The following is a 25,291-nucleotide window of genomic DNA, read 5'->3' on the forward strand; positions in this document are numbered from 1 at the left end:
CAAGTTAGTAAACCTTGAAATATGCAACCAATCAATGTATACATGAAATATGTTGAGACACCCTTACTTAAAATATTCCAAACACCATATAGACATTACCCTAACTCACCCCTAAGTTGACAACATAAGTCTTGCCACCTTGAAACACACTAAACTCAGAATCAGAGGCAGGCACAACCCTACAAAACTTGTTATTGTATTTGGCGAAACCAATTTCCTCTTAATTTTGCGTGTCACCTGCCCTTCCTATGTGCAGGCCTTCTAATACTGATCAAAAAACTTATTTATTATTTTGACTATAATTTCTTTAAACAAAACCAAAATGGGTTTACTCCTCACAAGCCCAATCTAATGGTTGAAACTCTCGGCCATGTTGTTGGTAACATGGTCACTATTTACACATGTGTCAAATGTATGCCTTGCCCACAGTGTGAGTCATTTATTTATCAACCAATTGTATGCCTCTACATTTTTAGCTTTAATCTTCATCATGGCTTCATTCCACTCTCACTGGTTGTATGCTTTTACAACTTTCTAGAAGTTCATGTCCAACCTCAAAAACCTTTGCCTAAAATTACTATAAAGGTGCCTAGCACACCTTCTTTGAGTGGCATGAGGCATTATCTCTGCTATTATATCATCTAGACCCTGTTATATAAGAATAAGTAATAGTTAATAAGTAACTGAAATTAACTAATTAAATGTAAAACAGTAAGATCTTTAAGGTTTACCTTTTGCCCATCACTCATCACTACCAATAATTTGTTGAAGTCCCCAATGGCAATATTAACAAGTACAAAAACTAAAACCATGAGTTACCATCCTACAACTGCACCATAGCAACAACAACAAGAAATAAACCACAATTCACATGCAATAGCAGATAGCAAGGCCCCTCTATATGGCCCTTTGAGGTAGCAGCCATCAACCCCAATGAAAGGCTTACACCATTTGTTAAAGCCTTTCCTTAAAGCATCAAATGATAGAAAAAACCTTTTGAAAGTTGGGTGTATGCTCAACTCAAGCGTATTTAGCTGCATGATGGCTATGCTCCTTGGATTTGTATCCCTCACCATTTGGGCATATAGGTGCATGCAAGAATAAGACCTACTATGAGTCCCTTCAAACTCTTTTTTGTTTTCTTTGCCCTATATAGCTCTTAAAATGAACACTCACTCTATACCTTTCCTATAATTCATGTTGCATCAAATTGTATGGCATATTTGGGTCAGACTGGAACTGAGTAGCAAGCTTGTTGGCAATTCAAGCACTTGTAGTAATAGGATTATTGTTACTGATCCTAATGCAAGAGTGTTCATTCCCTACTTGCCTGATCTTAAAGGTTTTCCTATCTAAACATAAATTTGCTTGCACCATCCACTCACAGTCTTTTCTTTTGCAGAAAGCCTTGAACCTACTTTTCTCATTTTTTTGCTTTATACAACTCTATTCCTTCCTAGATCAATTAATTAGCTATCACCTCCCAAAAGTGCTGCACACTTGTAAACAGCATGTTCTCTACTAATACAATCTTCCCATCCTCACTAAGAGTATAAGGTATGCCCTTAAGGGACCTATCTATTGCTTTGACCCTCTCTATCAGATTCATCATTATCTTAGTTCCCTTTCTCTACAACACTGCCAATATTAGAAAAAAACATCATTCTCTGCATCTTCTTCAACCTCAATATTCTCTACATCACTATCGTGGTTGCTTTCAGATTTCACACTTTCTATCTCATGCATCCATTCTACATTTTCACTAGATACATCCTCTCTATTAAGTAAATCACTACTTTCCGTATCAATATTTCTTTATCACTAATACCAACAGTAGTAGAAGGTGTTTCACTACCTCTGCCCTCACCAACTCTACCTCTACCTTTACCTAAACCTAAACCACTTTTACTTGAAGTTCTCTCTACTTCAACTCTGCCTTCACTATCTCTGCTTGAAGCAAAGTCATCATGAACAGTACAACTAGACTCACCAATCCTGCCTCTGCCAGTACCTAAAACAGCATTCACAAGTCTAGTAGAGGCACATGCACTAGCATTTTTGGCAATAGAAAACTTACCAGATCCCATTGTCTGTAGTTAAATAGTAGGAATCAGGTCCAAGTTCAAATGAATTTTTTTGGTTCATTTATAGACTTCAAATAGCTTCAACACATCACCATCACTCTTTAAATCCATAAGTTCCTTCGATTTAAGGTACCTTGCAGTAATGGAGATACCCATTCCAACTCCAGCATTGGAATTGTCCACCCAGTTCAAAAACATCATTTGCCAGCTCTATGTGGGAATATATGTCTAGATCGACATTTCCAATGGTCATCACCTCTCCCTCCTGGTGCACCACATGGTGCACCACCAAGTCATACAGCGTATCCGCCATGTCCAGACCTGAAAAACCAAATGAGAATAAGTTAGTAACTCTGAAATATTGAACAATAACCTTGAACCCGAACAGTAACCCTAAACCCTAACCTTAATTCCCTAATTTCCAACTTTAAAGTTTTAAGTATAGGTTACAACCCAACTTTTAACCCAAACTCGTACCTGAACCCTCATTACATCAACAGCAGACAAGGAAACCTAGACCACAAAATCTTCCCTCACATGAAAACCACGTCAGCAAAAAACAATCCTAAACAATAAAACCCTAAACGACAAAACCCGTTCCCTCACATGAAGACCACATCAACAAAAACAAGATCCCTAATCCTAAAACTAACCCTGACACAACAGCAAAACATACTAGTGTTTGATGATTGTTGAACCCTAACAACCCTTCACTTTCTCGATTTGGGTCACAGTTTAAAGGGTTTTAAACAAGGGTCTGATTTTGGGTTATTTTGATGTAGGATGAAGCTACTAATCGGTAGAAGGCTAAAAAAAATCCTAATCGATCAATGATGCAGCTATTGGTGAGAGACCTAAAGGAGAGAAAGGGAGAATAAGGAGAGAAAGGGAGAACAGGGGAGAGAAAGGGACTAGAGTAATTAGCAAGCTTTAACACTTGATTAAGATATATTTGTACGTCGGTAATTTTGACCTTTTGTACTTCCCGTTAATGGTGTTTAGACTTTGGGGCAAGCTGTCCATTTCTAATACTAATGGACCTCTTTAGAATTATACTTAAAAGTTAGAAGTAGAGATATTTTACCTTATTTTATTAATATATATTGTTTGGACATGGGAGAAAAGGCAATTAGAAATCTAATGATTTGAATGCAACAAAAGATTCGTTGACTTTATTAAATTAATACCATCAAAAACAAAAACAACAGAACAAAAAATAAAAAAAATAAAAATAATTGTAATTCATTCACGAAATGGTCTAAATCAAAAGGGCATTTGCAAAATTTAAAAGACTTACAATAAAGTCATTTTATTTTTCATTCGCTTCCTCTGATTAAGCTCCTTCCATAAAGAAGATGATTCCCTCGTGATCTTTGGATTGTTTTGAGGACAACTATGTATGGAACCACTAAGCATATTAATCTTTTCCATCCCTTTTTGTTGTTTTTCCAAAAGACCTAAAAATTATCGAAACTCTTATTTATGAATATGGACTCAGCCTCAAATCAAACTACCCAATGACTTTATTTTATTTTTCACATTTTCTTCCTCATCAATAAAATCTGAAGATTCCAATGGGTTTAACTCCTATTTATTTATTTATTTATTATACACTCATCATTGTTATTTAAAAGTGAGAACCCACAATGGCTAATTGAGTCCTACATTATAAATCAGTGTGATTATGAATATATTAAAAAAACTATTAATGAATAAAAATCAGTAAAAATTATTTTAACCTGAATTTGAACTTAACTCTATGAATTAAAAGTACATGAACTTACAATAAGAAGAGACAATGGACAAATGAGTCCAATATATTTCCAGCTCTGCGTAGTCCTTTTTCTTTCCCTTTTCTTTGCAAAGAAAACAAAAAATCAGAAAGTGGAAAAGGAAATGATAAAATAATTTTGGTTGAGGGGGAAAATAAAGTTGTTTCCCTTTGGTTTTTAATAGGTACGATGAAATATAAATATATAAAAGAAACAAACAGATGGGATTTTCTTTGGTTTTCACAGAAATGGAAGCTGACGTTGAATTCCACCTGAGGTATCTGTTTCTCATCTTAAAAGCTTTCAATATTGTTACCAATACATATAGTAAATATAATATTCACACACAAAAAAAAAATTTAGCATTTTCCTTGTACGAACTATAAACATACACAAATCACATGAGAGTTTACATCATGTCTAGCAGGTTTGCATGCATAAATATAGTGTATACACAGATTTAATTACATTTCCAAACAGCATTGGAGAGAGAGAAGGAGAGAAGGGACTGGAAAATCACGTGAAGTTTGCGTTTGACATGTTCCTTGTTCCTCATTGCATTGCCTGCTGTGTGCCTTACACCAAAGCTTTTATAATTCCCAATATTTGTTTGGGAAATTCCCTCCTGATTAAGTCTAATGGTGGAAACAATAAAGGCTGAAATATATAATGGATTATCAAAACCAAACTTCAAATGTAGTATCATTACACTTATAAGTTCAACTCTACAGTACTTGTAGTTTTGATTTGATTGATCCGTTACTTACACTTAAAAATTTTAATATATTTACATTAATCTTGGGTCCGGCTGACGAACGATCTTCAGAGAATTTGAGCCTTTCCATCTTCATTTGCCTTTAGAACCTTCTATTATTTCTTTGCAGACTAACTTGGTTTCCTCTGCCATCGTCTCGTTTGTTTGCAAGAATGTTGTCAGCTTCTCAATACTTGACCTCGCTTCCATAGCTAAAATCCTGAAGATTTGGCAACCAGGAAAGGAGAACAAAAGATTCCGTAAGTTATAAATTGTTTAACAACCCATTATTGATTCAGATGATTTTCGATAGTTAGAACTGATATGCGTGTGATACTATTACTCAATCTGTACATGTAAAATTCCGCTTCGTTAGATGATTCTTGAATTGGCCAAAAGGGTAAAAAAAAAGAAAATCTTAGTTAATCCTAGTTCATGATCCGATGCTGCGTTTACAAGACAAAGACTTAAATTCATGGCGCGATTTGGAAGATCCCAATGCCATGAAAAAGACAACATGCCTCTCTGAAAAATTAAAGAAATGAAAGGGAAAGAAAGAAAAAAGGGACTAGAGGTCGGCCATGGTCCATGGCATCGCTTTCAACATGTGAACATTTTTAATAGGGCTATTCACTCGAACGAGGCCAAGGGCAGCAGGGTCCCTCATGGTTTTGTGCTTTAGATTTATTAGTGGTGTTGACTTAAAACTCATCCCCACCCATATTCCATTTTCACGTCTGAACATTCAACTCAGCGATAAATGTATGTATCTTTCACTTGAAACTAAATTTAAATCTCTTAATTTTACTTAAAATCAAACTTGATTGAAAATAAAAATCTTACCCATTGAGTTTGCAAGCAATGGTTGACTCCACAAATTGCTCTGTGCTTCTCAAATTCAAGCTTTCGCAAAGCCTATAATTGTTCTGCAAGTAATATTTTTGATGTTTGTTTTCTGCCATACAAAAATCATACTCAATTGGGAGGGCTTTGCTCACAATTCTCCTGTTTAATTTCATCTGCCGTCTGATCCTTGACTCTTGGGCTTGCTTTCTCTCTTCCTCCATGCTGTAAAAGATTGCTGACCTAAGATGTGTACTTAGTCCAAATTTCTGCGTCAAATGTATTCTAGGTTTATGATGACAATGATGACCATAAAATAACAATATTAATAAATGACCTAATATAATAGAAAAATTGTAATTCTTCACCAAAAGGCCAAAAAAAAAAAAGGTTATGCGAATGGATTGGCTGAATTTAGGTCCTATATATTATCATAATAATGAAATGAAAAATAAAAGCTAAATATGGGAGTAGAAATAATTACAAGGTAGTCTTTGTTGGTGCAATCATGGATTTCCCAGAAGATATCACATAGTGATCTGAATGAGACCTTTCTCTTATCATACATGATTTTTACAGCTTCAGTGTGGCCTGTTTTCCCTTCACAAACCTAGAAATTGATACACATAATGAAAAGAAATTAGTCATATTTTTGCATGCATGGTCATGACTGATATGTTAACAGGGTAGAGCTGGCCTAGCTCTCTTGCTGATGACTTTCAAGAAATTCTTTTGTCTTCTTTACCTCTCTGAATGAAGGTTTTTTCAGGGTTCCTCCACAGTAGCCAGTGGCGGTTTTTATGACTCCATTTACACGCCCAAAACCAGCTTCAAGACCCCAAAAGCTACCTGCAAGTTTATGCATCAATAAGCATATGCATGTTAGTGACTTCATATAAACAGGAAGATCAGGGAGAGACAGAGGCAGACCTCCTGCAAACACTGCTTCCCTGAGGCATTCAGATGGAATAGTTGCAGCTGGATCAGATGAGATCTCAGGGATGGGAAGATTAGAATCCTGAGGGGCATTGAATTGAGGAAGTAACTGATACATGGTGGTGATCAGAATCAAATTAAAACAGCTGATGGCTTGTTCTCAACAACATGAAAGCTGAATCTTGTTATGTAGAATTCTGATCATTTTATATTGGGCGGGTGCTAATGGTTTTGCAAAACCTGAAACCAGACATGATGCAAAATGAATTGTATCTGATCTGGCTACTTCCATTTTTGCATCTTCAGTATCTAATGTGTTTGAACGCATTTGGACTTTCCTCATTAGACGTGTGGAAAAACATAGGCCGTGTCTCCTTTATTTCCTTTTTGATAAGATATATACTTGACTACCTACAGATTAAATAGTTTAATATATGATAGACGAAGGGAGCCTTTTAGCATCTATGAATTGTCTGTTTCTGGTCTGAAAATCTTGTTTATTTTCTTTAATTACATGTTGGCGTCTTCTCCTTGTTGGCGTCCGGATGAGCTTTTTTTAATTTATAGTGCCAATAAATAGAAAACTATTTTTTTATTATTTGGTTGATTAATAATACGAGGGTCCTGCTTATGTATTACCATTTGTAATAATCATTGAGAAGAGAAGTTAGATAATTTTTTTGTCAAAAATATTCAAATTTACTTTTTTCAATATAAAATTCGTATATCTATGATTAAACAATGTATCCAGTGTATACGCTCAATAATTGATATCCTGTTAATTATGATTCAATACAAACAATTAAAAGAATTAACTTTAACTAAAGTATAATGTTTGTGCCACCTCTCTCCATGCGGGCAAGCCATTAGGATTTTTATTTTTTTTTTAATTTCTTATGCCAGGTCAGGATATTACTGGGATAAGCACAAAGTATGAAGGGGAGTGTGGGCGTGCAAGGCAAGGTCAACCCCTCAAAAGGAAAATATTTGTACTCCTGAATTTTTCCTTTCATTTCTCTCCTTTCTTTTTCTGTCTTTTTAATTTTTTTTATTATTTGAATTTATTAATATTATTTAATTGATCTTGTAGAAAATATTCTTTCTCTTCCCTTCAACTTTCCCTCTCTTCCAAAGCAAATTTCAAAAGCCACATCTCTTGTCCCTCACTTAGTTAAAAATAATAATAATAGATAAATCAATAAAGCCTACAGGAAATACCAATTATCTGTAGTCCCTAACCGTGCTAAGTGTCAACAAACCTTTCCATACCTATTGGTTTCACTAAATCTTCAACTGAGGATTAGTTAAGCCAAGACAGAAAAATAAGGAAGGCTTTTTACTCACTCGGTTAGGTCAGCTGCGAGAATTATGTGCTATATGTATATGATACTGAAAGTTTAATGATTAGCTTTGCAGAAGAAAATAGCAAGGGGAAATTAATCTAGGCTAATACAATTGCAAAATCAAATAAAAGATGATAAGTTATAGGTTACAATTAGACCATGAGCTTGAAAATGAGAGGATAAGAGAGTCCCCTATTAGATGGTTGTAGCATGAGCTTTGGTTTACCACTGACTTTTTCTCCAACAAATTGGATATCCAGGAAGACCAACTTGATACAGGAACCTCAGAAATATAAAGGAACAAAGAATCCAGCAACTCGAAGAGGTCGGCTAAGTAGAGAAGAGGAAGAAGAGAAAATTGATTTTCAGTGTGTTGATAAGGAAGGAACAGAGGAACAGTTGTTTGGTGAGATATTTGAGGATAGAGAATCAATCGAAAATTAGGAAATAAACGTTTAAAATTTGATTTTGTAACAGTTTAAAAAATTAGATTTTAAAAATAAAGGAACAAAGAACTCAGCAACTCAAAGAAGTTTGCTAAGTAAAGAAAAAAAAAATTGATATTCAGTGTGTTGAGAATGAACATTGAGAATGGTATTTATAGGGAAGGAACAAAGGAATAGCTGTTTGGTAAGATATTAGAGCATAGAGAATCAACTGAAAATTAAAAAATACACGTTTAAAATTTGATTTTGTAATAGTTTAAAAATTAGATTTAAAAATATCATAATGACAGAATATATTTAAAATATCATAATGGCAGAATATATTTAAAATATCTTAACTACCAAAATCAAAGACCAATTTCTTAAGGTGAAAAAGCATCTAACCACTAAGGTACAAAAATATCACATGTGTCTAACTAGTGAAAGGGGGAATTCATATTTTCTTAAAGTTTGACCCAATCTCGTGTGCATAGGAGATCACTCTCTTTTCTAGCTTTCAACAAACTCATAATGAGTTTGCTTAGATAAAGCACTAACATCTTTTATACCTAGACAATGTGGGATAAAATCCTTATGAGATATCATTATATATCCAATAATCCCTTTCATATTTCATAAGGTATTATAACAGGAAGTTTTTGCTGGGTCTAATCTCACTTGAGTGTAATGCATCAAGATTAATGCTTTTTGAGCTATGAACTAGATCTAGAAAGAATGAAACATAAATCACAGAATTTTGATAAAATTTATAACTTATATGAACAAAAAAATTTTTATGTGAAATATGATTTTCATCAATCACATTACATCTTTACAATTTCTGCTATTCAATGTGGTTTTACGCAAATAGGCCATGAGAATACTTGGTTGTTCATAGTGCTCTAGAGCTTTTGCCACAATTCTCATAGGAGTAGCCTCACTTTACACTTATATAGGTGATTCCATCAAGTGTATATTACAATTTAATACACTACACATAAAAAATATAGAATTCATTAAGAGTTTAACTCAACTTCTCCTTCATTGTAGTCTTACACTATTTAAACATCACAAGAAAGACAATAATTTTAATAGTGCATCAATTTGTCAATTAATAACTTGTTATTACCCATATGAACCTAATTCATGGGATTGCCACTCACATAAATTAAGTTGCCATTATTATTGATTTTTCTCATTTGGCTTAAGTCCCATACCCCTCACTATATCAATAATTAATTTTTTTTCCCCAAGGGTTTAGTTAAAGGATCAACCAAACTCAATTTTGACTTCACATAATTAATGGACATAATTCCATCTCTAAGTAGTTGTTTTACCACATCATGTCTTAAACGAATTTGTCTATTCTTACCATTGAAAGTTTTATTCTTTGTAATGGCTATTGCCGCTTAGCAATCACAATACATAAACACAGAAAGTGTTGGTTTCATTCCCAACGAAGTGTCTACTAAGAGGTTTCTTAACCACTCAGCCTCATTGTCAACCAACTCCAAAGTTATAAATTCTGATTCCATTGTAGATTTAGCAATTATTGTATTGTTTGATTGATTTTCAAGTTACAGCACCTCCACCAAGGGTGAATATATATCCACTTGTAGATTTTATCTCACCTGAATATGAGATTCAGTTAGCATCACTGTATCTTTCTAATACAACAAGAAATCTATTATATAAAATACTATAGTTTATAGTACTTCTCAAATATTTCATTACTTTGCTCAAGGTAGTCTAACAATCTCAATTGGGACTTTTTGTGTATCTATTCAGTCTACTCACAACGTAAGCTATCTCATGTCGAGAATAATTCATTAAATGCATTAGACTTTAAATAATCTACGCATACTCAGACTGAGCCACACTATCACCTTTAATTTTCTTTAATTAAGTATTAACATTATAAGGAGTACTCACAGGTGTGACATTAAAATGTCTAAACTTTTTACTTAACCTCTCAACATAATACTTTTGTGTGAGTATCAAGCTACTATCACATTTTATGATTTTAACACCAAAATAACATTGGCTTCTCACAAATCTTTTATATCAAATTTAGGAGTTAAAAAACATTTTGTTTTATTGACAACATCAATGCATGTACAAAAAATAAGCATATCATCAACATATAAGCTTATAATCACACATTCATTATCAATAGTTTTTGTATACACACATTTATCACTTCCAAAAGTAGAAAATCTATTATTAACAAGAGCTTGATCAAATTTCCCATACCATTGTTTTGGTGCTTGTTTTAAGTCATATAAAGATTTAATTAATTTACAAACTTTATTTTCTTGATCAAGAAAAACACATCCTTCAAGTTGTACCATATAAATTTCTTTTTCTAAATCACCATTTAGAAAAGCTATTTTAACATCCATTTGATAAACAAAAGGTTTATAAATAGAAACTAAGGCAATTAAAATATGAATAGATTAAATTCTTGTTACTGGAGCAAAAGTATCAAAATAGCCAATATTTTGTTTTTAAGTAAAACCTTTAACAAATAATCTAGCTTTGTATTTATCAATAAAACCACCAGGATTAAACTTTATTTTAAAAAATCCATTTACAACCAATTGGTTTAGCTCTCAGTGGTAAATCAAGTAATTTCTAGGTTTGATTTTGGAAATTAGAATCAATTCATTTTTTATAACTTTTTTCCAAAATGAACATTCTTTAGAAGAAATTACATCAACATAAATTAAAGGATCAATGTTTATAAGATAAGTGTAAAATCATTACCAAAAGAAATTTCCTTCCTTGGTCTTTTGCTCCTTCTTAAATCATCATTTGATACTTCAAAATCATTTTTATTAAAAAGATGCATTAGAAATTGTATAAGTTCTTAATGGAAAAATATGTTAAAAAAATTTAACTTTTTTTATTTCAACAATAGTATTACAATCAAGAACATCGCTTTTTAACGCAAGAAATCTATATGCAACACTATGTTTAACATAACCAATAAACATGCAATCAGGTGTTTTTGAGCCAATTTTTCTTTTCTTAGAATCAGGAAGCATAACCTTAGCAAAACACCGCACACTTTTAAATATTTTAAGTTAGGATAATAGCCTTTCCATAATTCATTAGGTGTCTTACCAGTTTTCTTATAAAGAATTCTATTTTAAATATGAAATGCAAATAATAAATCTTCACCCCACAAATTTCATGTGCATTAGAACTAATAAGCATAAATTCATCATTTCTTTTAATGTTCAATTTTTTCATTCAACTATACCATTTGATTTAGGGGAATATGAAAGAGAATTTTTATAAATTATTCTTTCTTTTTCACAAATATAATTAATCAATATATAGTCACCACCTCTATTTGATCTAACTTTTTTTATTCAATTGATTTTCTATCTCAGCTTTATACTTAAGAAACATGTCAAAAGGTTTATCTTTATGCTTAAGTAAATAAACTTTAGTAAATTTAGAGTAATCGTCAATAAAAGTAGCATAATATTGCTTACCACCTATATTCATAATTTGTTTCAAATATCCTAAATTAGTCTAAATTAAACTTAATAATTCAGATTCTTTATTTACTAAAGTACAAGTTTTTTTAGTTAATTTTGTTTCATCACATATTACACATTTACCGAAGCATGCATTTTTAATATCAGAAATTAAACCTGATTATTGCAATTTCTTGATATAAAGAATGCTAACATATCTTAATCTATCATGCCATAGATCAATAAAGTCAATCAAGTAAGCAGTAAAACTAGCATTTTCATTCTAGATATTTGAAATGTTAAATACAAAAAGTCCCTGATTACAATATCCCTTGCCCACAAAGATATTATTTTTTGTCATTATAATCTTGTCAAATTCGAAAGACATTTTCACCCCAACTTTGTCCAATAGAGCCATAGAAATCAAGTTTGCCCTTATATTAGGAACATGCAGAACATCATTCAGAGCTAGGGTTTTGCCAGATATGAGCTTGAGAATGACTTTTTCTTCATCAAGAACTTGAGCAGTTCGAGAATCGCCAAGATATATTATCTCTTTATCCTTCCTCTATTGGAGTAAAGAAGGTAAAGGCATTTTTGTTTGCACAAATATGCCTAGTAACACCTAAGTCTACCGCCCATTCTTTCACATGGCCACCATATTGGCTTAAAAAATGACTGTAACAATTATGTTATCAGATTCATCTGCTTCAACCAAGTTAACTCATGGCTTAGCAGGTTTGTCATTTCCCATTGCTATCTTCTTTCATTGTGATGCATAATGCCTTGGCTTTCCACATACAAAACAAGTACCCTTTTTTTTGTGGGATGAGTAGCTTTGGGTTTATAATCAGGTTTTTTTATTTGTATACCTCTGTTGACAATGATGGATTCTATCTTGTACCAAATTGCCTTTGGTTGCAATTTCCTTAGCTTAGAGGCTTTAATCTTCTTCCAAGTTGTGTCTTTGATGATGATGTTCACAACTAGATCTATAATTGAAAATTGTTTTTGCTTGTGTTCAGTTGTTACTTGTAGTCATTCCAGGATTCTGGCAACTTTTCAATCAGCAACCTAGCAACAAACTCTTCTTACAAGTTGATATTTTCTACCTTCAAATCATCCATCAGCTTGTGATATTCATTAATTTGACTCTTGATATCCTTGTCATTTATCATCTCTTAGCATTAGAAGTTTCCAATCATGAACTTTTGTTTCCCAACATCTTCATCAGTGTATTTGGAAACCATCGAATCCCATATTTACTTTACTTCTTTGTAAAAACTATAAACATCAAATAGCTCATTAGAAAGTATGTTAATAATTGTATGCTTGTATACCTTATTTGCGTGCGTCCATTGTCCTAGCATGTTGACATCGTCTGGCTTGTAATTGGTTAATGCAAAAGCCATTGCATGAATGTTAAGGACGAAAAATATCCTTCCTTGCCACATTTTGAAATTATTGCCATCAAACACCTTGATTTTGGATATGTTAAGAAATGATTTTGCATATGACACCGAGGGCATGGCATGGCAGGAACGAACAAGGCAATGGGAATGGTGGATGCGTTGGTAACATTTACAATGGTGGCAATATTTATTGAGGTAGAACCATTAGCAGCAGTGGTGGACGTAATGATAATGGCAACAATATTATTAGTTTGAGAATCCATATTATCCTTAAGATTGTTATTGAAAATTGAAACTGATAAACTACTGAAACAATTCTAAGGCGTAATATACTGTCCTTAAGGATAAATTTTGCCTCTTCTGAGTATGAAACTTGGTACAAAAGAATTTAAGTGGTTATCTCCTATGATTCAACAAACTCTTCTTAAATAGTTTGCATAAACTATCAAAGATATAAGAGTAGTAGAAAAATAAAGGAAAAAAGGCTTGTGATATTCATTAATTTGACTCTTGATATCCTTGTCATTTATCATCTCTTAGCATTAGAAGTTTCCAATCATGAACTTTTGTTTCCCAACATCTTCAGCAGTATATTTGGAAACCATCGAATCCCATATTTACTTTACTTCTTTGTAAAAACTATAAACATCAAATAGCTCATTAGAAAGTATGTTAATAATTGTATGCTTGTATACCTTATTTGCGTGCGTCCATTGTCCTAGCATGTTGACATCGTCTGGCTTGTAATTGGTTAATGCAAAAGCCATTGCATGAATGTTAAGGACGAAAAATATCCTTCCTTGCCACATTTTGAAATTATTGCCATCAAACACCTTGATTTTGGATATGTTAAGAAATGATTTTGCATATGACACCGAGGGCATGGCATGGCAGGAACGAACAAGGCAATGGGAATGGTGGATGCGTTGGTAACATTTACAATGGTGGCAATATTTATTGAGGTAGAACCATTAGCAGCAGTGGTGGACGTAATGATAATGGCAACAATATTATCAGTTTGAGAATCCATATTATCCTTAAGATTGTTATTGAAAATTGAAACTGATAAACTACTGAAACAATTCTAAGGCGTAATATACTGTCCTTAAGGATAAATTTTGCCCCTTCTGAGTATGAAACTTGGTACAAAAGAATTTAAGTGGTTATCTCCTATGATTCAACAAACTCTTCTTAAATAGTTTGCATAAACTATCAAAGATATAAGAGTAGTAGAAAAATAAAGGAAAAAAGAACCTAGCAACTTGAAGAAGTTGACTAAGTAGAAAAGAGGAAAAAAAGAAAATTGATTTTTAGCTTGTTGAGAATGAACGTGAAGCATGGTATTTATAGGAAAGGAACAATTGTTTGGTGAGATATTTGAGGATTGAGAATCAACCAAAAATCAAAAAATAACATTTAAAATTTGATTCTATAACAGTTTAAAAAAATAAATTTATAAAGAAGATAATGGTAGAATATGTTTAAAATATCTTAACTGCCAAAATCAAAGACCAATTCCGTAAGGTGAAAAGCATATAACCACCAAAGTACAAAAATACCACTTATGCTTAGCCTTTGTGTGTACTTGTGTGCTAAAGGGACAATTTGTATTTTCTCAAGGCTTGGCCTGATCTCATGTACATGCAAAACCACTTTCTTTTCTAACTTTCAACAAGCCCATAATGAGTTTGCTTATATAAAACACTAACATCTTTTGTACGTAGATAATGTGGGATAGAAACCTTATGAGATATCACTATATATCCAACAATATTATCTTTAACATTAACCTGGCACATGCAACTAATAGTTGTAGTCACTTCAACAAAAGCAAAGGGAAAAACATGGCAACCAACCTATAATGGAAATAACAGGGTTATTCATTAGAGACATCAAGTAGATTTTGTGCCGCACCAACCCGAGCTTCATTTTCATCGACAAAGTTAGCCTACTTTGGAGGGTCAGAGATGAAGAGGAATAAGAGCAAAAAATTTTTAAAACTAATACGTTGAGCATAACCAACAATCAAAAGATTCATAATAAATAATAATTTTATACAACATGTAAATCAAAAAGAATAAAAACAAGAAAGACTTATAATAGTCTTTTAGAAAAGTTGTGCTCAACAATGCTTCTTGGGTTCACATCCATCAATTATTGACTCTATACTGAAAGGACTAGCAATGTTTTTCTCGATATAAACAAATAAATTATCTACAAGAAACTCATCATTCATTTTATTCTAGAGTTTTTTTTCACAATTTTCATTATTGAAAAGACTCTCTCTATTGCTATAAAAATCGGAAGAGTCAAAATAAGATGAATTAATCAATCAGTCATGATTAATAAAATAAATTATACATGGATGAAATTTTAAGTAACAGCCAACAATGTAACACTATAACTTATATTTGAGAATTGTATAATAATTTTTTAATTTTTAAAGACTAAAATCATAGAAAATTAAAACCACATAACTAAAAAAAGGAAAAAAAAGCATGGCAAGTAAAAGATCGAACCAATATAACAAAAAAGAAAGAAGAAGAACATGGTTGATGGTTCGTTGAAATTTAGAGAAAAAAATCTATTGAAAATTAGAATATATAAGCAAATAGAATAAAAATAAAAAAGATACATAAATAATAATAATGATATAAATAAAAAAAAGATAAAAGAAAACTTTATCTCTTATTAATTTCACACAATAGTGGTGAGTGGTTCGTGTCCTTCCTTGTCCAAGTTGGCAATGTCATAAATCTCACTTAAAGAATGAAGTGTGTTTTGGTGGTGAGTTATAAAGAAAAGAGTAAAATAAAGATGATAGAACAAAAGAAAAGAGAAACAGAAAAAGGAAAAAGTGAAAAAGAGGTGTGGAAAAACTTAAGAGTTAAGGTAAAATTGATTGATGCTTATGAGGTTATTTTATTATTCTTTATTTATATTAATTATTAAGTATATAAATTATTTTGAGAGATATTAAAAGAAAAAATGTATAATAAATAAAATATTTGAAAATTTTTGCTAGGCCCACTGCCCCCATAATAATGCTACCATCTGCTCATTTTCATTGTTAACCCACATCAAGCTGTTGGACACTCCTCTTTTAGCTTAAGTATCAACAGCTTCATTAACTAACCTCAAGATATGCCTAATCTCCCATCGAGCAATCTTGCCACAACATTATTAAGCTAGTTTAAGGTGCTTAAATGATCAACTACATGTTACTTCTTGAAGGACCATGAGTTGAGATTTCGTCAAAGATCATCGGGGCAATTTGCATAGTCTACTTTGAGATATATATATATATATATATAAGCAACTAATTAGAAAGGTTGTATGACATGAACAAACAAGCCATGACATAATTGACCTTTGAGAGTTGAGACAAAGATAAGCATCCATTACATACATGTAGCCATAAGAAGGGCAACACCTAAAAAAGAGGCATGGCCAACTATAGTAAAACCTCTATATATTAATACTCTTGGGATTATGAAAATTAATTAATCAAGATTTTATTTAATTGATAAATTAAAAAATTATTAATTTATATATTAATAAATAAAAAATTAATTTATTGATATATTCTTTATTAATTTTTCTCAAAACATTGAACTTAATACATGTATTGTATATTATGATTATACAAATATTACCTAATTACCAATTATGAATTATCATTGTTCTATATGTTTGTTTAAGTAAAACAAGTTCATAAATGTAATTAATCTTGTTAAATAGAAGTCATAAATCTATCCATTTTTATAACAAACTAAAATTACATTCGATGTACACTTAATTAATATACTCATGAACGTTAAGTTGAGCAAAAACATCTACAAAAATATAGTATAACAAATGGTAAAACTAAACACAATAACTTCTTATCTCAAAGATGTAATGAAATCAACAATGACGAATGAAATACGTAAAGCAATGTATGAATACAACATAAAAAATCCAAATTGCACCCAAAAGCAATTGCAACAGTGAGTGTAAAAAAAGTTTAACTTGCAAGTGAGCCAAGCAACAATATCAAATACAATCAAGAGGTCATCAGAGCATTTATCAACTAATATAAATTTTCTCTTATAATATGAGAACACTACACAAAAGCTTCTAAATACACTAAGAAAAGTTAAAGATGAGGTCGAAGGAGACATCAATTTCAAAAAAAAAAACAACATTGGAGTTATAGCTTACAAAGATCTCCTAATTAAGTCAAGTGTATATATAATTTTGATGTATAAAGAAATTATTAATTTATTTATCAAGTGAAACTTATGTGTTTTTTTAAATATATTATCTTATAAATTTAGCTAATTATTAATTTACCACGTTTGTCCTAAGTCGATCGATAAAAAATATTATTTAATCAAAATTATTAATTTATCGAGTATTAATTTATGGATAATTTACTGTACTAGGTTGATAAATTACTAATATTAAAGATCCAAAATTGATGTTTATCCTCAAAATCAAAATAAATGTCTTATTAGCAATCAATATCAAATATAAATATTCAAACATTTAATTTAATGGCAGATATGTGTATCTCCTATTTTAAAAAATTAAGTTTGAATCATTCCAAATAAAAAAAATCAAGTATACATTTTTTATTGAAAATAATTTTTTACATTAGCTTTATCAAAAGTGTAATAAGGAAAAAATAAAGAGCATTGGAGCTGATGACCAAACTGCAAATGAAGAAGAATGAATGACGGCATTAAAGTGATTTGATTTGTTACTTTGTATTTATATTGTACAGCTTATGTTAGTGTGATATGAGTATATACAAGTAGAATATTTATGCTCAATATTCTAAAGAGGGATTATTTTCTTATATAATTTTTTTTTATATTTTTATTTTTACTTTTAAAAAATTTAATATTAGAATACTTCTTTTTATAGTAATTACTTTACTTACACTCTAAATAAGCTTAGATTCAGATGTGTTATTACTCCATTGTATATATATCTTCATCTTGTTAATGCAATATAAGGTGTAAGGTTTCTTTTTTTTTTGTCTCATTTCAAAATCGATCCATTTCTATTTTTCACATCGAAGATAATTTCAATTTTTCAATCTAAAATGTGAATTTGTATCTTTCAAGTATATTTAAAATATATTATTTTATTTATTTTTCTATAAAATCACTCATGATCCTTTACTTACCATTTATGTTTGCTGCATTTCATTAGACGAATTAAAATCACTAGTTAAAAAAGAGTCAAATACAAAAAAAGAAAAAGAATAATAAGAAAGTAATTATAGGGATAAAAATGTAGAGTTAAATAGCATTAACTCTTTTAACACCTATTGAGGCATAGGAGGGGAAGACCCAATGATTGAAGGCCTAAGTTAACTAGAGCCAAAGTATATGTGAACCCCTTTTGCCATTGGAAGAATAAAAATTGTAGACTAAAGATAATGAACTCAACGATAAGAATATTTTTTTTCCTACACAAATTAAGTTCGATTTTAATTCTTTAAAAAAAATAATTGCAAACAAGTACCACTTGTCCTTTTATAGGTAGTTTAAGTCTAATTACAATTTTTTTAAATTGGCAAGTCGTTAAGAATTGATAATTTGGGGATCTAATTTGTATTAGTGGAATTAAAGATTTAGTAGGTTTGAGAAAGACGCAACAAGGGAAAGAAAAGGCTATTGATAGGATAACCTTTTCTATTATATCCTCGATTGCATTATTATTATTATTTTTTGTTGAATGAAAAAAGGGGTAAAAAGGAAAAAAGATGTATAGCATGAATCGAACAAAAAAGAAACAAAGAACGAGAATTGAAAAGGATAATTGTGCTTTACCAGACTTCAATTATGAACAAGATAGTGTAGTAGGCAATCAGGTGGGGGCCCACTGCTACTGAGCTGGTGGATAAAATAAAAGATGTAAACATCCCTTCCCCCCATCTGATTGCCACTTATCCAATGTAGAGCGCTTGAGAAGAAGCAAGTGTGTTTTTCTGGTCAAAAAAGTTGGTGGGTTTTTTAAAAGGTAAATTGAAAAACGAAGTGTTTTTTCTAAAGGGGAATTACAAGAACGGGCGATGGACTACAACTACTACTTGGATTCTATATCCACGACAAATAGTAATTATTATGAAGGAAATAGAGTTTTGATCATTGTTAAGAAGGAAACGAATACCATTGTTTACTCTTGATCATTGTTTTATCTTGTGGAGATTGATTTCAACCTCACAAGTTTAAACTTATGCTGCAACAATAAATATTAGCCTTGCATATTAAGATTGGATAAACCAATGACTGATAATTTAATTTTATCTAAATCAAATCTAACTTATTAAACAGTCGAGATCATTTTCAATCTCAAAAAGTTTAAACTTATGCTGCAATAACAAATATTGGCCTTGCATACTAGATTAGATAAATTAATGATTGATAATCTGATTTTATTCAAGTTAAATATGATTTATTAAACGGTTGAGTTTAATTGTAGAGAAAATGAAAATCATTAATTGAGATTGTTAAACTCAATTTATGCTCTAATTCTCTAAGCTTGAAAACAATTTGGATTGACTTAGATTCATTTAAGCTACCTTGTATTTGGTAGCAAAGAAAACAATGAGAAGCAATAACCAACTTCGATCAAGTCGGTGTTGACACTTGCTACAGTGCCACTGGCATTAGTACCCTTTGAGGGAAAGGAAAAGAAAAAAGAAGGAAAAGTAAAGAAAGGAAACAGAAGAAAAAATAAATAGGAATACATTAGTCACTTTTCCAAATATGACTTCATTCAACGAAATATTTACAAAAATGGTGTAATTCTAAATATTTTTCATTCTATTTCCCTATTTGTAGTTTGCCCTTTTCTTTAATTAATTTCTTTTCCCCACAGTTCCACTTTCAATCAGGGACGTCAGCTTTTTACGACAGATTACATCAAAGAAAAATTGATAGCAGCCTAATGTATGATGCCTCGTACAACGTAATCACACTGTCCAAAAGGTTTAAATACTGCCAGCATAGGTCAATAGCACTTGAAGAAACATTCACTTGGGATGCAGGGTTTATCAAAATTAATTGAATTTAATTAACTTGATTCAATTTTTTTGTTCCGATATTAATTCGTTAAGAGTAATGATTTATTCGTTTATTTTGATTGATTGTTGATATCTAAATTTTACAATCGAATGGATAAAAAATTTGATTATAAATAATATATATTTAAATATATTTTATATGTATACATATTATTAATATATTTAAAATATATAAGATTAAATCAAAAGTATTTAGGTTTTATTAGTGAGACATTATTGAAACATTAAATAAAGTTATTAAAATATTTTTTATATATAAATATTCTTGATACTATTATTGTTTAAAAGTTTAAGATAAGTTGATTTATGTTATTTTTCATCGAGATTTTGGTTAAATAGATTTTACAATTTTAAGATTGAACTGACTAATTACTCACCTTGACTGCACATCCGTATTAAAGAACTTTATTTGGGTATTAAAAAAGATGTCAATTTCATTTAGAATTTGTTCTTGAAGACTTAAAATTAATACTAAAGTGAATTAAATGTGTTTACGTAGTTAAAATTTATTTGTGCCATATTTGGATTGTGATATGATTTATCATGTCTTAAAGTATCAAGAAATTGTTTCCTGAAAATAGTTCTATGATATAACATATTCTTTTCGTTCTATGTTTTATTCATTTTATTTTTTTTAAATATTTCAAAATGAAGTTGTTTTATGTTTACATACTTTTTTTCATTATTTTTTTTCATGTTATTATTTTTAACTTTTTCTCACTAAAAAGAAATGAACATTAATACTATAAGAAAATAAAATTTTAATATAAGATACATTAAAATAAAAAAACTTGTGTCATCATTTTCTTGAAAAGTCTGATAGAGATAATATTTAAAACAAAGAGAGACAAATTTCATGATACACTTTGAATCATATGTACCTCTTTTTTCTTTTTTCTCCTTTTTCCATCCTTTGCTGTTCTGCTTCTTCTTATATATTTTCTTCTTATATTTTTCCTCTTTTTCTGTGTTAAATTCCTAGTACGACATCATAGGCAGCTAGAGCAGGTAACATGGAATGTCACATTGAAGGCATATTACCTTTTAAAGATTCAGAGACCAAATTAATAACACTTATAGATGTTAGAGATCAAACGTTATTTTTCAAAATTAGGTGACATAAATAAAAATTTTGAGAAATGAAGTGACCAAAAAGATAATTTACTCTTAATTTAATCCCTGATGTTGCCAAATAAGGTGTTTTGAGTCCCTAGACATGGTAGTAATGATAAAGAAAGGGAAAAATAGGAGTAAAAAAGAAGGAATAAGAAGAAAAATTAGGTTCATTTTATCTAATATGTCAAATTTAAAATAACACAATCTTTTTGTTTCATTTTTTTTTCATTTTATATTCTAAATGTCTCAAAATGAAGATTTTTTTAATTTCGATCAAATTATGTAAATAGTCCTTCCACTCCACCAAAGTGGTAGATTAATCCTTCTACTATAATTCGTTTAAATCAAGTTTTTGTACTTTCAAGATTTATTAGTCTCAATCCAATTATTAACACAGTTAACATCCTCTATTAAGTTAGCAACATGACATTTGACTAGAATGACATGTCATTGACCAAAATGATGCAACATTGATCAAGTTAATATGGCATTAATTAGGCTAATGTAACAATTTGAATAGATTGATGTGATATTGACCAATGCTGCTGTCGTATTAAAAGATAGATTTTTTTTTAAATGTTCATTGAAGTTTTAAGTGCCATGTCATAACTCTCTCTACAAAAGTAAACAAATACCTCAAAATAGATTTCCTATTATCAAGGTAACTTGCCTTATTTGCATTTGTGTAGGTTATGCATTCCCAAAACTCAAGTACAAATTCAAAGTATCTCTTAAATATCAAAAAATCCAGTTGACTACATCCTAGTGAGATTTTCTAATATTAGAAATATACTTGCTTACATTATTAACCACATAAGCGATGTCAAGTTGTATGAAAACCATTGTATACATTAAACAACCAACAACAGAGGAGTAAGGAATTTCCATTATCTCTTGCTTTTCTTCTTCATTAGTTGGACACGACTTCTTATTTAATTTGAAATGGTTGGCAAAAGGAGTGCTAACTGGTTTAACATTATTCATGTTGAACATTTCAAGCACCCATTCAACATACCATTCTTGTTATCACCATAACTTCCTAACTTTCTTATCTCAAATGATATCTATTCTCAAAATTTGTCTAGCTGATCTTAAGTCTTTCATATCAAATGACCTTGATAACTCCTTCCCCATCTTACTAATCATCACCACATTTTGTCTAACAATTAGCATATCATTGACATATAGCAAAATGATAATGAATTTATCATTAGAGAATGTCTTACAATAATAGCAAGGATTTGACGATATTATCATGTATTCTCGACTCATTATGAACAAACCAAATTTCTTGTTCCACTATATTAGAATCTTACTTCAAACAGTACAAACTCTTTTTCAATTTGCACATGGAGTGCTCTTTCCCTTCACTTCAAAACCTTCTACTATTCCATGTTGATCTCCTCATGCAAGTCACCAAGCAAAATTGTAGTTTTTACATCAATGTGATCAATCTCAAGGTTCAAACCTATTGCTAAACCCAATATCATTCAAATGAAACTTATCTTCAATAGAAGGCTAAAAATTTCACCAAAGACAATACCTTTTTTTGGCTAAAACCTTTGACAATCAATCAAGCTTTGTGTTTTACTAACTTGTCACCGTCCTTTTTTAACTTGAATAACCACTTGCTATTGAATGATCTCTTTCGTTTTGGAAGCTCAAGCAACATTTAAGTGCTATTTTTCTACAAAAAGTTCATTTATTCTTGCATTACTTCGTTCAATAGTTCTCGTCTTTATGAGAATTGCACTTCCTAAAAGCTCTCTATCCTCCCTTATTACTAACTAAAATATAATCAAAACTAGGATAATTAATGGATGATTAATGCTCTTTTGGTAGATCACTTAAAGACCACATGTTGCCTTGAAGGGAATGTTGCTCTCCTTAGCTACTTAACACCCATGTGCTTGTACAATGTTATTACTAGCATTAGACTCATCACTAACTGTAGTTAGCTCATCTGTACCCTCAAGTTTTGTTTCATGTGAATTTCATCCAAGTCTTATACATAATGCAACACAATTTGCTCTTTGCAACTAGTTAAACCCATTAAGAGTTTTTCATTACCTATTATTTTGTTGAATTTTGTACACCTCATTGTTAAGATCATTTTTTGCAAACAACTTTATCGCAAATCTAGAACATGTCTCACATCATTTGAAGTTAATGTGTAGTTATTACTTGTTTCTACAACAAAATCATCAAATCCTACAATCCATGACATACTCTTGTTTCTCATTTTAATATCCCCAAAGTCTTTTATTTAATAGATCGCAAACAATTCCTTCTTGGAAACACAATGCTTTGTTGTGCTAGTATCAACTATCCATTCAATATCTTGATCACCAACATGATTGCAATCACCATGTGAACAGACTAAAGTAACTACATCATCATTAGATCCATTATTACTGCATTACTATCATTTGAATTCTTCTTGCTTTTTCCATTTTTTTTTGCTTTTGCTTCAAGACCTTATAGTTCCTTTTCATGTGAACAAGCTTACCATAGTGATAATACTTTAATTTACCCTTGGACTTAGTCTTGTCCTTGGATATGACCTCTATTCTTGGTCCTGCCCTTGTTATTTGTAACAAAAGCTTGACTAGTCTAGATTCTATATCCTTTTGCCTTGCTTCTTCATTAAAGCTTGTGTTAGTATCAACTATCCATTCAATGCCTTGATCACTAACATGATTGCAGTCACCATGAGAATAAACCAAAGTAACTACATTATCATCAGAATTCATTACTACTACATTGTTATTATCTAAATTTTTCTTAATTTTTCTATCATTTTCCCCTTGTTTTAAGACCTTACAGTTCCTGTTGATATGGCCAAGCTTGTTACAAGGATAACACTTTAGTTTATCCTTAGACTTAGACTTATTCTTGAACCTATTGCGACTTCTGTTCTTGGTTTTACCCTTATTCACTATGACAAGACCTTGGGTAGTCCTAGATTTCACATCCTTTTACTTAGCTTCTTCATTGAAACATACTGTCTTTTACCATTTTTGAATCCAATTGACCATTTGGAGCCCAATTATTGATAGTTAAAAACAATGTTTCTTTAGTTGTCTAACAAAAAATTTAGAAGAAGCAACAGTACGATTCATCATTAGATCAATTTCCAAAGTAGTAAGTTGATTCACAAATCTTGAAAGTCACTCAAATGCTTACCTACCCATCATTGCTTCTTGTATTTCAAATTAACAAGCATTTTAACCATAAAGCTTTATTTTGGCAGTTTGCCTTTCATACAATGTAGTTAGCTTTGCCTAAACATTATAGGTATCTGTCTCCTTTGTTACATGGGTGAAAAACACTGATATCATACCATTTTGTAATGGATCCCAATGTTTTTTTGCCTAACCTTTTTTAATCATCATCATTATAAAAAATCCTTTGACTTAGTAAAATCATCTAATATCATATCAAATTAAATCCTTGCAATATAAATGATCATTCATCATTGACTTTCAAATAAATAAATTGAAGCTGTCAATTATGTCATGGAACTTGTAGCAGTCTCCATGATCCAAACGATAACATGTTTTGATACCAATTATTGGGTCTAAAGGAACAAATATCAACTCAGTTTCACAATACTCACAAAAATTAAGCAACAAACTGAAGCCAACAATCACCATAATATAATTTATTCTAGTCAAATAAAAAAAATATGAATTAACAAATATAGCAAGCAACAACCAAAAATAAAGGACAATATATATATGTGTGTGTGTGTGTGTGGAAAACCCCTCAGTGTAAAGAGAGAAACGATGGGGCGAAAATCAAATATAAACAACTATGAAAAATATGCAGATTATAAAATTTAATATCTCAAGCCTTTTACCCAAAATTTAAGATTCACAAGTATTGAAATTGTAGACACCTAAATAAAAAATATATATATAATAATAATTAAATTAAATTAAATAAATAAAAAAATAATATTAAAAAAAAAAATCGGGATGGCTGGGCGTACGCCGTCCCATCCCCCACCCACTACGCGGGATGGGGGGGGGGGG

At 30.8% G+C, this 25,291-nt stretch overlaps 2 protein-coding genes across 5 annotated transcripts in view; one reads left to right on the forward strand and one right to left on the reverse strand.

Annotated features, from left to right (window-relative positions):
• Nucleotides 1-25,291, forward strand: part of LOC18602017 (LEAF RUST 10 DISEASE-RESISTANCE LOCUS RECEPTOR-LIKE PROTEIN KINASE-like 2.4) — an 85,222-nt gene that overhangs the window by 22,388 nt on the left and 37,543 nt on the right. The window lies entirely within an intron of this gene.
• Nucleotides 4,509-6,688, reverse strand: LOC18602009 (peptide methionine sulfoxide reductase). 2 transcript variants are annotated; one of them, XM_018119393.1, is made up of 5 exons: nt 6,384-6,688; nt 6,199-6,302; nt 5,938-6,063; nt 5,454-5,722; nt 4,509-4,830 (listed from the first exon to the last, which is right to left on the reverse strand). In XM_018119393.1, exons 1-5 carry the CDS (start codon nt 6,505-6,507, stop codon nt 4,704-4,706), a joined length of 750 nt encoding a protein of 249 aa, XP_017974882.1. In that variant the 5' UTR covers nt 6,508-6,688; the 3' UTR covers nt 4,509-4,703. The 2 variants fall into 2 exon arrangements, with proteins under 2 accessions (XP_017974882.1, XP_017974881.1); XM_018119392.1 differs by having other exon boundaries at nt 6,199-6,688.

The sequence above is a fragment of the Theobroma cacao genome, chromosome 4 (assembly GCF_000208745.1).
Source record: "Theobroma cacao cultivar B97-61/B2 chromosome 4, Criollo_cocoa_genome_V2, whole genome shotgun sequence".
Taxonomy (NCBI): Eukaryota; Viridiplantae; Streptophyta; class Magnoliopsida; order Malvales; family Malvaceae; genus Theobroma; species Theobroma cacao.